Genomic DNA, 12159 nt, shown 5'->3' on the forward strand with positions numbered 1-12159 from the left:
GTCAAGTGCTCATTGGCTGGTCTCAAACTGCAAAGCGAAACACCTGGGGGTTGCATGTGCACATTTTGGGGGTTGCAATGCTTACTGAGAAGGTTCTACTGTACATGTAGACATGTTATAGTGCACTTGAAGGTCACATCTCCTTCCCCCTCCTCTCTGCAACATGATATGTTATCAATACCTTGTAAGGTTCTGCAAAGAGGGGGGCATTTTCCGGGTATGTGTCTCTCTCCTGAAGAGCTTCCTGATTCCGTCTCTCTCTCTCTCTGATCCGGAGCAAATTTCTATCCTCATTGTACAAGCTTTTGGAGAGAGAAGGAAAAAAGGTTCGTTAGCATTTTCCTTTCACCTAGCACTGTTGAGAGAAAGGTCTGCACTGTGCAAAAGCCATTTCCTCAGTTACCACCACACTTCCAACAAGCCAACTGAGTTTAAAAATCATAAAACCTATTCGATAATTAGACTGATGTATCAGTCGCATAAGGCAGTCAGCACATGGCGTGGGAAGAGCTCACACAGCAAATATGTCAATGTGCTGGCTACGCTGAAGAGTTTTATTCCTGACATCCTACACCAAGGAAAGCAAACGGATTAATAACTTTATAAAGACACTCAGCTAGAGGTGAAGTCAGCAAGATTTCTGACCACAGAGTTGTCATTCAAATTCAGAAGCAGCGGTCTATGTGAGAATTGAAACACTGCATACAACATCCTCTTGACTAGGTGTATATTTTAAATTAAATGCTTTATTTTCAATTAAATATTTATGTTGCAAGCTGTTTATTTGGGAGGCCATGTAGTCTGACGAAAAGATTCAAGTAAAAGGGTCTAAGAATCAAGAGAACACTGACTAGAGAAACTCACAAACAAACAGAGATAACAGGGAAGTCTCTTGACCTCTTTGTGCCTACATCAGTTCAGCTACAGAACCGTGACACATCCACAAAAGGAAGACTTCATAGAAAACCAGATGCAGTAATTGAGCTTCCCTTGACAAATGTTACTGAAAAATAAAAGAATCCATTGCTCTAATATGTATGTACATCTTGTAAGAGAAAGTCTGTGCGAGTTCCACTCTTCCTTTCTCACGGCCTACTGCACACACACAGTGATTACATTCCTCTTGAGATGACAGGCCACAAAAGTGTCCCAATATTAAAATATCAATGATAACTTCTCCCCCTCCCCCTCCCCCTTCCCCTAGCGCTGAAAAGCTTTAGACATACCAAAAAGGCAAGCAGAGGCCTGTCTTTGTATAAACAGCAAGGAGTCTGGTGGCACCTTAAAAGACTAAGGGCTTGGCTACACTCACACTTTACAGCGCTGCAACTGGGGTGTGAAAAAACACCCCCCTGAGCGCTGCAAGATACAGCGCTGTGACGCGTCAGTGTAATCAGGGCAGCAGCTCCCAGCGCTGCACGCTACACCCATAAGGGATGTGGTTTACATGCAGCGCTGGGAGAGCTCTCTCCCAGCGCTGCCGCTCTGACTACACTCACACTTCAAAGCGCTGCAGTGGCAGCGCTCCCGCAGCGCTGCCGCGGCAGCGCTTTGAAGTTCCAAATGTAGCCATACCCTAACAGATTTATTGGGGCGTAAGCTTTCGTGGGTAAAATACCCACTTCCTCAGATGCATGGAGTGAAAATTACAGGTGCAGGCATTATTATACTGACACATAAAGGGAAGGGAGTTGCCTCACAAGTGGAGAACTAGTGTTAACAGGGCCAATTCAGTCAGGGTGGATGTAGTCCTCTCTCAATAATTGATGAGGAGGTGTCAATTCCAGGAGAGGGAAAGTTGCTTTTGTAGTGAGTCAGCCAGTCCCTATTCAAGCCCAAATAAATGGTGTTAAATTTGCAAATGAATTTTAGTTCTGCAGTTTCTTTCTGAAGTCTGTATTTGAAGTTTTTTTGTTGAAAGATGGCTACTTTTAAATCTGCTATAGAATGTCCAGGAAGACTGAAGTGTTCTCCTGCTGGCTTGTGTGTGTTACCATTCCTGATGTCCGATTTGTGTCCACTTATTCTTTTACGTAGGGACTGTACGATTTGGCCAATGTACATGGCAGAGGGGCACTGCTGGCACATGATGGCATATATCACATTAGCAGATGTGCAGGTGAATGAGCCCCTGATGGTGTGGCTGATGTGGTTGGGTCCTCTGATGGTATCACTAGAGTTGATATGGGGACAGAATAGGCAACGAGGTTTGTTACACGGATTGGTTCCTGGGTTAGTGTTCCTGTGGAGTGGTGTGTGGTGAGTATTTGCTTCAGGTTCGGGGGCCGTTTTTAAGTGAGGACTGGCCTGCCTCCCAAGGTCTATGAGAGAGAGGGATTGTTTTCCAGGATAGGTTGTAGATCGTTGATGTGCTGGAGAGGTTTTAGCTGAGGGCCGTAAGTGATGGCGAGTGGTGTTCTGTGGGGTTTTTACCCATGAAAGCATATGCCCAAATAAATCTGTTAGTCTTCAAGGTGCCACCAGACTCCTTGTTGTTTCTGTGGATACAGACTAACATGGCTACCCCTCTGATACTTGTCTTGGGATAGGAGTCAGTTAGTTTACTTATGAAGGATTTAGGATAGTTTCTCAATTCTGTGCTAGTCCATGACACATTTTATTGTACAAATGTGATGACAAAACACTATTTGATTGTAAAGATCATATTTTGCTCTAATGGTTTACCCGGCAGTCTGTCCACTGTTGGCAGGGTATCTGTGACTTTGTTCAACTTTTAGGATGTGATGCTATCCAAAGGCAAACTTCCAGATAAATGAGTACAGCCAGTATATACATATGACATTAAGGAAAATTAATGTGTTAAGTGTGAGGCATATGCAAAATTTAAAAAAACAAACTTTATTATTCCTTATTTTTGCCCAAATGTAGCAAAGTATGAATTCCCAATGAGTAGTACATATATACCAGATTTGAAAGGCTCACAATCAATTACAAAAAAAATATATTCAGAAACCTCTTTATGAAGCATGTTCATGTACTATTGTTCCAGGTAACATGTAGCTGAAATAGTAAAGTTTTTTCAGTTTGTTTACTTTGTATACTTAACAGCACTCTGTGTGTAGCAAGTTTCACTTATTCCTGTGTATAGTCAGTTAGCTAGTCAGTTTCTCAAAGTGATTTTGTTGTTGTTTTGGAAGGGGAGGGAGGGAGAGAGTTCACACAGCAAATAAGCTGGAGGGGTTTTGTTGGGATGGGTTGTTCCCCCCCCCCCCATCTTTTGTTTTTTAAATAGAAAAGTGTGATTGTAAAAGTCACAAATATTGACAGAGGGAATTTGGGCCAGATTTGGTACCTGAAACTATGTTTGCCACCTTTAAAAAAAAAAGTAATAGATTTAAAGTTGACAATGAACAAAGTTTTAGGAATGATGCGATTTGAATTATCTGGAAAGGTGGGTTTTTTTTTTTTAAAGCATGAAACAGCATTTTCCTCACATTCTAGTAAGTAAAATGGTTTAATATATTTCCTTTCAAAACTTTGCAAGAGTCACTTCACGACTGAGAATAAACATCAAAAAGGTCAAACAAAAAGGTTGTTTTTGGAAAAAGGTAATAGCATAGCATGAACATCAGACCTTAGAATGGACAGGTTTCCCACTCTTAACTACAGAGTCACTCATAATACTGTGCATCTGTATAATGTGAGACATGTCCTTTATTGGGGCACCATATAATTCCTTGGCAGGAAAATAGAATCCAATATATGTTTTTGACTGGTTTAGGGTGACCAGGTATCTGGAATACTCAGTCGAAAAGGGATCCTGCCTGCCTCCCTCCACATAGGAGGTAGGAGCATGTCTGCTTCCTCGCTCCATGCCCCAACCTCTGCCCCAGACCTGATCCTCCTCCCACCCTCCGAACCTCTCAGTCCCAGCCCAGAGCACCCTCCTACACTCCAAATTCCTCACCCCTAGACCTACCCAAGAGCCTACAATCCCATCCAAAGCCTTCACACACCCCACCCTGCACCCCAACCCCAGCCTAGAGTCCCCTCCTGCACTCTGAACTCCTTATTTCTGATCGCAACCCCAGCCCTCATCCCTTCCCACACCTCAGCTCCTTGAGCCAGCCTGGTGAAAATGAGCGAGTGAGTGAGAGGGGGGAGAGCAAGCGGGAATGGAGTGAGCAGAGGCAGGGCCTCAGAGGAGAGGCAGGGCAAGGTTGTTCAGTTTTGTGCAAGCAGAAAGTTTGCAACACAACTCTGGTCAAGGTATTAAAAAAACAGGTGCCTAAAGTTCCTAAACCCATACTCAGGCCCCACAATAAGTGGCCTTGTTTGAAAAAAAAAACAAAAAAAAAACAAACATTCAGCATCCTGCATCTCCCATTCAAATCAGGATTAATGCTGGGCGCCCAGTAATTTTTAAACCAGACCACTTAACCAGGTGTCTAAATATGGATTTAGGAGTTTCACTTTAGATGCCCCCCCCCTTTTTTTTTTTTTTAAATAAAGAGAGTCTTTGCCTACAATCCTAAAGTAGGCAAGGTGCATGTATGTTTTTGGAGTAAAGTTCTGAACCCCTATTTAACCCCTTCCTCCTCTGCTGACCACAATATTGTTAACTACCATGACACCATAGTGTTTGCTGGTAATAAACGCTCTAGAAGGCTAGACAGCCTGGGGGAGCTGAAAACATTTTCTGTCATCTCGCCAGCCAAGCTATAAACATCATGTGTTAGACAACTTGAGAACATACTGTTCTTTTTCTCATTTTAAGTGAGGGAACAGAGAGAAATATTTTCCAGCTAGAGAAAGTGATTTACATTTTGAACTTCAATTTCAATTACACTCTCTCTTTCTCTCTCTCTCTTCAGAGAGAGATGTTCTAGAAATTATTTTGTGGAAGTTCTGTGGCCTGTGATATACTGGAGGTCAGACTAGATGATCATAATGCCTTCTGGACTTGGAATCTGTAAGTGTAAATTGCAGTCACATCCTGAAGTGTTATTTTTGTTCCAACTTCCATCATTACAAAGAGACCGTAGGTGAAACCAAGGGTGTGGAACTCTTCCCATCTCATACCAATATCACATTTCCAAAATATTTCCTTCATTGTTCCCATAAGTATAAACTCACTTTCCCAGTCACATTGTGCAAGAACTGATAGAAGACCCTTCATCATTCATTGGGAATTTGAAGAATGAGCATGAAATAGAAAATTAATCAGCTTCCTCACTTGGGACCAGATTTAGCTTCTTTGACTGTAAGTGGGGGAAACGCTTTAAAAAGACCAAGATTTCCCCTCCCATTTTGTTGTGATCTGCATGGACTGACAGTCCATGGGGAAGTCATGAAAACCTAGACTGCCCTTGTAGATATACTGAATTCTGAGCATTTTTTAAAAAAATTAACACCATAATGATTTTTTTTATTTTACAATGATGGGTGAACTAATTCTCATGAAGGGAGTGACAACACAGGCTAGAGAAAAGTGCATGCAGGTGTTGTGAAAGCTTTCCTTACAAAAAAGTTTGCCATTGTTAATTAGAGATACTGCAACATCTTTCCAGCTCCAGACCTAGGCCTCTCCTGAGAGCGGCCACTGAGCTGGCACAACTTGATGTAGAAGAAAAAGATCATGCCAAGTAAACACTGTTTAAAATATTAATCTAAACAACATGAGAAAAAAAATCAACCTATCTGCCAAATTTTGATTTATCTTAGGATCAGGGCTTTGGAGCCGTGCTCTGGCTCTCGAGCAAGCTCCAGGCAAAAAACCTGCAACTCCACTGCTCCAGAGCTGCTCTGTGCTCCAGCTCCGGGCTCCGCTCCAAAGCCATGTTAAGGACAACAGATTTTTACTTGCTTGCTTGCTTCCAAGAGAATATTAAGTATAAAAATACAGAGGCAAAAACCAAAACCATGTAAAGAATGCTGTCAACATTATTAGATTTAGAATAAACCACCCCTTCCTTACACAGACCCCTCCCTAACATTTAAAAAAAAACAAAAAACTCAGTTACTCTTATTTTAAAAAGGGGGCCATTTGAAGGCATTATGCACCATTATTCAGGATGAGAAACAGCCATTGCTCAAAATGGAGCAAATGTAAGATGTGCATTTGAAACATTTTGGGATATTTAGTTGATAAAAATAATTGCTAGAGGTAAATAAGAGTTTTAAAGACACATATTGCCATCTATCAACACGTATACGGACAGGAATAGGTGTTATATAAGAATTCTGATGATGTTTTACGGGATCCTCGATTTCTCTCCCAACCAACTCTTTCAACTAGTATATGCCAGCAATTAACACACTAACCCAGGGGTAGGCAACCTATGGCATGCATGCCAAAGACAGCAGCATGCGAGCTGATTTTCAGTGGCACTCACATTGCCTGGGTCCTGGTCACCAGTCCAGGAGACTCTGTATTTTATTTTAAATGAAGCTTCTTAACACTTTAAAAACCTTATTTACTTTACATACAACAATAGTTTAGTTATATATTATAGACTTATAGGAAGAGACCTTCTAAAAACATTAAAATGCATTACAGGCACACAAAATCTTAAATTAGAGTGAATAAACGAAGACTCGGCACACCACTTCTGAAAGGCTGCTGACCCCTGCACTAACTGCTTGGTAATCCATATTTTAATTCATGAAAATATGTCTACCAAAGGATGAAGATTTAAGATGTGTCTTCTTTATTGGATTAGCATGTTGCAGGTGCTCTTCTGAAGGAAAGAGACTGTCTTTATTAGGTCTCTTTCTCCCTCGTTATGTGTAGTAATTTGTTCTTTACTGCAAGTGATCTTGAGGGTTTTCCCCCAAAATATGGTTTCTGACTCAAGGATCTATCAACCCTTGGTTAATGAGAAGCTGGCATGCTACATGTAGCAATTTTCTGCAATATCCACGAAAACCTTCATGGAATTAAATTGAAGTATCTTTGGAGTCCATTGTATTAAATGCAAATGTATTATTGTGGGCCTGGACTGCATGTAACCTATTGTGGGAAGATGTGATCTGAACCCTGGGAAGGGTTATGAATGCCAAAGGACAGTATTGAACAATGTGCCAGATAAGAATGGACTTTTGGGACAAATAGTATCAAGTGGTTTACCTGGGGAATGTCTACGGGGAGGGGAATGCAAATTCCCTACCTCTGGTTACGCAAAAACTGGCCTTTTGAAACTACACCCTGAGGAGAGAACCACTGGCTATTGATTACCTATTCTTAGAGTCTCAATATCAAAGGCCCAAGCTGTATAAAGGAAAGACTGAACTATGCACGGGTGGGATAGTTTTGAGCTAAGGCGGTTATGAACTTGTGACCACAGAAAAACCCCTTTTGTGGGGTATGAAGGATTGACTCCTACCAGAGCCCTTGTTGGAACTGGGGGTGATCTCTGGTAAGCTTATCATCATGCGTGTAGATTCCTTTATTATTTTAATAGGTTTTCTCTGTAATGCTTTCCCTTAAGAATAAATCTACTTCTTAGAAAGCGCAGAAGCTGACCTATTTCAGTGGTCTGGGTTGCTGGCAAAATCACAGTATAGGCAGGGCATTATGCAGCCTGGAAAATCCACAGTCAGGAGAGAGACACACACAGGTCTCTACCCAAGAGACGTGACAGCTGAGGAGTGGGAAGCCTAGAGTGGGTGCCCTTGAGGGACCACAGAGGGAAAAAACAGGTGCAACTGCCCTGAACTGTGAGAGCTGGCATCTTGCCATCCCTCCAGGTGGCTTTGACAGTCATCTGTAAAGACCCAAATAACTTCTTGCTTGCTTAGTTTTTAGAAGAAAACTAAAAACTCTGTCTTTTCAGTCTCTCTGCATTAGTTATATTCTCAACTGGACAATGTAGATAAACTTCCTTTAAAATGTCTGCCTGTAATGTTTTGGATGGCTTCAGTTAACATCCTGGATGTTTCCACATGAAAAATGAGCCAGTTTTCCTTTAGTGAAAAAACATGGTGAGACAACCTAATCGTATTTTCATGAATTGCATCTTTGCGCAAAAAAAAAAGATGTTGTGTACTGTCAGTGCAAACCTGGGTTCTGCATGCATCTGCTCTGTGGGTGGGCCAGGCTGGGAGGGACAACAAGTATATGTTATAGCTAGAGAGCCAGCAGGTTGCTCTGATTATTCTGCTATGAAAGAGAGAGTGTATAAACATGTCTGAACAAATGCTCACGCGTGTGCGCGTGCACACAAAAATCTTTAGCAATAAACTAAAGTTGAAGAGCATTAGTTCTAATCTATGAACATTTAAAATTGTGATTTTATTGATGTGAAAACCACTACTAGCCTGTAACTCTCTCCCTACTTGACTTAGCTGTGAAGGAAATAAAATATGTATATTCTGCTTAAGAACACTGATAATTTTAAATTAAGGAATTAGGTCTAAGAAAAACGTGGAGGTTGTTTTCGTTGAATGATCATAGATCACACGTCTGTTGCTTCCCACAAATTGAACCAAAGAAAAACAGTAAAATGTTATCACAGAGCATGTAGTTCTTCTGATGTGTTATGGATACGTAATTCTATCAAATCAGCTTATGTTTCAGAGCACTATACACTGGCTGATTCATTTCTTTGTTACTAGGTGCTTGAGACAAAGCCCAGTGATGTCAATGGAAATGTGTTTATCTGCTTCACTGGACTTTGGATCAGACCCGAAGTGAGAATTCTTCAGAAATGCATTGTAGGTGTGATCTTAGGTACATATAGATCGGGATGGGCAAACCAGAGCCCGCGGGCCAGATCCGGCCAGCCAGTCAATTTAATCTGGCCCTCGAGCACTCGCTGGAGAGCGGGGTCTGGTGTTTGCCCCACTCCCGCACAGCAGGCAGGGAGCAGGGTCTGGGACTGCTCCGCGCACACTCGCAGGTGGCAAGGCTCCCAGAAGCAGCGGCATGTCCCCATTCTGGCTCCTCCTATGCAGCTCCTGGCCAATGGGAGCTGCAGGGGCGGCGCCTGCGGACGGGGCAGCACGCAGAGCCACCTGGCCATGCCTCCACATAGAAGACAGAGGGGGGGACATTCTGCTGCTTCCGAGAGCTGCTTGAGGTAAGCGCTGCCTGAAGCCTGCACCCCTGTGCCCCTCCCACGCCGCAACCCCAATCCACATCCCACCCTCTCAACCCCCCAATCCCAGCCCAGAGCACCTCCTACACTCCAAATCCCTCATCCCCAGCCCCACCCCCGAGTTCACACCTCCAGCTGGTGGGCCTCACCCCCGCAGCCCAACCCCTTGCCTCAGCCCAGAGCCCCCTCCCACACCCTGAATTCCTCATTTCTGGCCCCACTCCAGAGTCTGCAGTCTCTCCTGCACCCCAACCCCAATTTTGTGAGCATTCATGGCCTGCCATACAATTTCCATACCCAGGTGTGGCCCTGGGCCAAAAAGTTTGCCCACACCTGATGTACATCAACCTCAAGCAGAGCACAGGAGAATCCTGGCTTGTATACTGTGGGGCAATTCAGAGGGCCTGTGTTCTGATACATGTGCATTAACCATGAGTCTCTCAAAAATGTCTCAAATGAAATTAAGGGCATTGTGCACATAAAAATAAAACCAAATAACGTACATTTCATCTTTACCACTGCCTCTTATCAATAACATCATAAAATAAAATAAAAATAAAAAATATTAAAAAGCACACACCAGGACAGAAACGCTTTCAAAAAAAGATGTTGAAAATTCATAAGAGATTGAGATGGGGGGGGGGAGTTATTTTCATTTTCATTTTAAAATTTCTGATCTAGAATGTGACATTGTATGATTAACAAAATCACATGCCTGGAAATTGATGGTTTAAAAAAGAGCAGAAAGCAGAAACAATGACAAGCTAACAAAATTCAGCATACTATTTATGATCTTGTAAATTGCTTTCTACTAAATATATAGTATGACATCCAAGAGGATCTGGCACATCTTTCTGTCATTCCCAGAAGGGAAAACAGAATTCCATATTCCAATAAAGTTGCTTTTCTCACAGATTCAGGAGGTATTTAAATGAAGGAAAAACGTCCACTTTCTGCCCCCATTCACACTCGTTATAATTAAAAAGAGCATCAATTCCTTCCCATTTGCATATTGATACCGAGTGTAAAACAGCATCTTAAATTCTGCTTGTTGCAAAACCACCACCTGTAATGTGTCTAACAACCTTTTCTGTCTCTGAACCTTCCCTGCCTCACAACCATGAATTTAAAAAAAAGAAAAAAAGCCAAACACAAAGATACAGCAAGGAAGAAAGGAAAAAAGCCTAAACTAAGTTTTTGTGATGACAACAATTCCAGCAGAACACAAACATGTCTGCTCTGAAATAGTCTGGCTGATGTGAGTATTCTCACATGTACTGGTCTACCAGGATTTGCTAAATGAGGTTAGTCATGTATTATTGCTAAATGCCATTTAATGCTGTCATGGAAATATTGGCCCAGACTCTTGACTAGGCACAGCTGACTACCCACTTGTCCTGTGCACTCTGATTTGTGTTTTAACTAACCTGATCTACTCTCTTGCTCACTTTTTAAACCAATCCACCAACCCTCATTCAGGGTTAACAGAGGCGTATTTTCCTCTCATTTAAGTGCACCAAAGAAGTTACATTTTTAAAAGAGAGGAGAGGGTAGGGTGCGTTGGTTTCCATTAGCTTCAAGTTTGGAATTTTCCAACTACATGGCCAATTAGAAGTAAGGTCTCCTCTACAACAAACTAGAGCCAAAAACTAAGATTGGCTTTAATTCACACCTTTAGCTATTTCTGTGCACATCTGTGGATATTATTTCAGACTAAGAACACACTATTTCAAATTAATTTAAGTCTGTGTTTTACCAATTTCAGATAATCAAAAAACAGAGCCTACTCAAATCTAAAATAAGAGCATTCACACAGATTTACACAGAAATAATTAAAGGTGTGAATTAAAACAATGTAGTTATTTGGATTCCAGTTCATGTATAGAGAAGTACTTAGGCCAAAATTTTCAAAAACAATTATCGGAGCCCAATCTGAGACATTTTAAAAAGAAGTTTGATTTTCATAAAGCACCAAGGACCTGGCCTCAGATCCTTTTAAAAAGATATTTTGGGTAGGGCACCTTACAATTACTAACCAGTTTCGAAAATCTTGGCATTAACACTGCATAATAACCCCAGGTCTGTGAGACGTGGAATTGTAGACTCAGTTTCCTAAGCTTCCACGTGAGCGTCCACGCGGCACTGTAAACCTAGGCTTACAATTGCTGGACCCGTCTCAGAGCCATGCTAATGTGTCCATACTGCACTGTGCAGACCCTCTGACTCAAGCCTGCAGCTTGAGCTGTGTCCATACTGTAAAATGACAGGGCTTGGACCAGAGCCACAGCACAACTCAGGCCCTAACCCACCCTCCAGAAGGGCCCTAGGACCTGTGTTCTGAGTGCTTACTGACCCGAGACAAACTGATAGACATGTGAACAGAAAGGGTGCTTGGGATCCAAATTAAACCAGAGCCTGGGCTTCATGTGCAGTGTGGACATACCCAGAGAGCATAATTCTACTACCATAAGGCAACGCTGGGGGCTGGTGACCCCACATACATTCCCAATTCTAGACAGAGGGGCAAACCTGACACAGACGTCACAAAACATCTAGAGCCTTATATCCATTGCAATACAGACTTCTAGGGCTATTCTTGATTTCCTCCCAGGGGGAGGATTAGGCCCCAGAAGTTTTCAAAAAGATCCAGCCACTGTACAGGGAAGCCTATCCCTGAACCATGCACCTACTGAAGATAGGCAGCCTTTTTCTGTGCTCTGAAGGTGGTGTGTCTAGCTTGGGTATTTCAAAAGCGTCTACCACCTCGTCACCTAAGTAGAGCGGGCTGGAAACTAGACGGAAAATAAAACTGAAATTTCAAGTTTTTCCTACACAAAGGGAATTCCAAAATTTTGTTTTGAAAAGATAACGTGACATTTTAGTGAAAAACCTTTTTGAAATGTTTCCAAGGTCCCCTGACCCCTCCAGCATCCCAACATCTCGGACAATACAGGAGCCAGAATTCCCAAGGAGCTCAGTGCCTGGAAATGCCAATTCTGGAACAGTCTGCAGTAGCCCAGGCTGCCAAGGAGCTATAGGTTGCCAAGAGCTGAGACTGGGCTCACTGTCTAAGTTTCCTCATTGATAAAATGGGGAGCTG

The 12159-nt window shown here is 42.4% G+C and overlaps 1 protein-coding gene across 7 annotated transcripts in view; it reads right to left on the minus strand.

Moving 5' to 3' along the window:
* Nucleotides 1-12159, minus strand: part of AFF1 (AF4/FMR2 family member 1) — a 187860-nt gene that overhangs the window by 105588 nt on the left and 70113 nt on the right. For 6 of the 7 annotated variants that reach the window (XR_004000700.1, XM_030564935.1, XM_030564934.1 and 3 more), the window contains one exon: nt 182-302. Coding sequence is in view for 5 of the 7 variants with exons in the window: in XM_030564935.1 (XP_030420795.1) it covers nt 182-302 (121 nt within the window). In the remaining 2 variants the exon portion in view is untranslated. Of the gene's footprint in view, nt 1-181; nt 303-2685; nt 2763-12159 lie in introns of those variants that run through there. The other variant, XM_030564937.1, reaches the window with a different exon arrangement.

The sequence above is a fragment of the Gopherus evgoodei genome, chromosome 5 (assembly GCF_007399415.2).
Source record: "Gopherus evgoodei ecotype Sinaloan lineage chromosome 5, rGopEvg1_v1.p, whole genome shotgun sequence".
NCBI lineage: Eukaryota > Metazoa > Chordata > Testudines > Testudinidae > Gopherus > Gopherus evgoodei.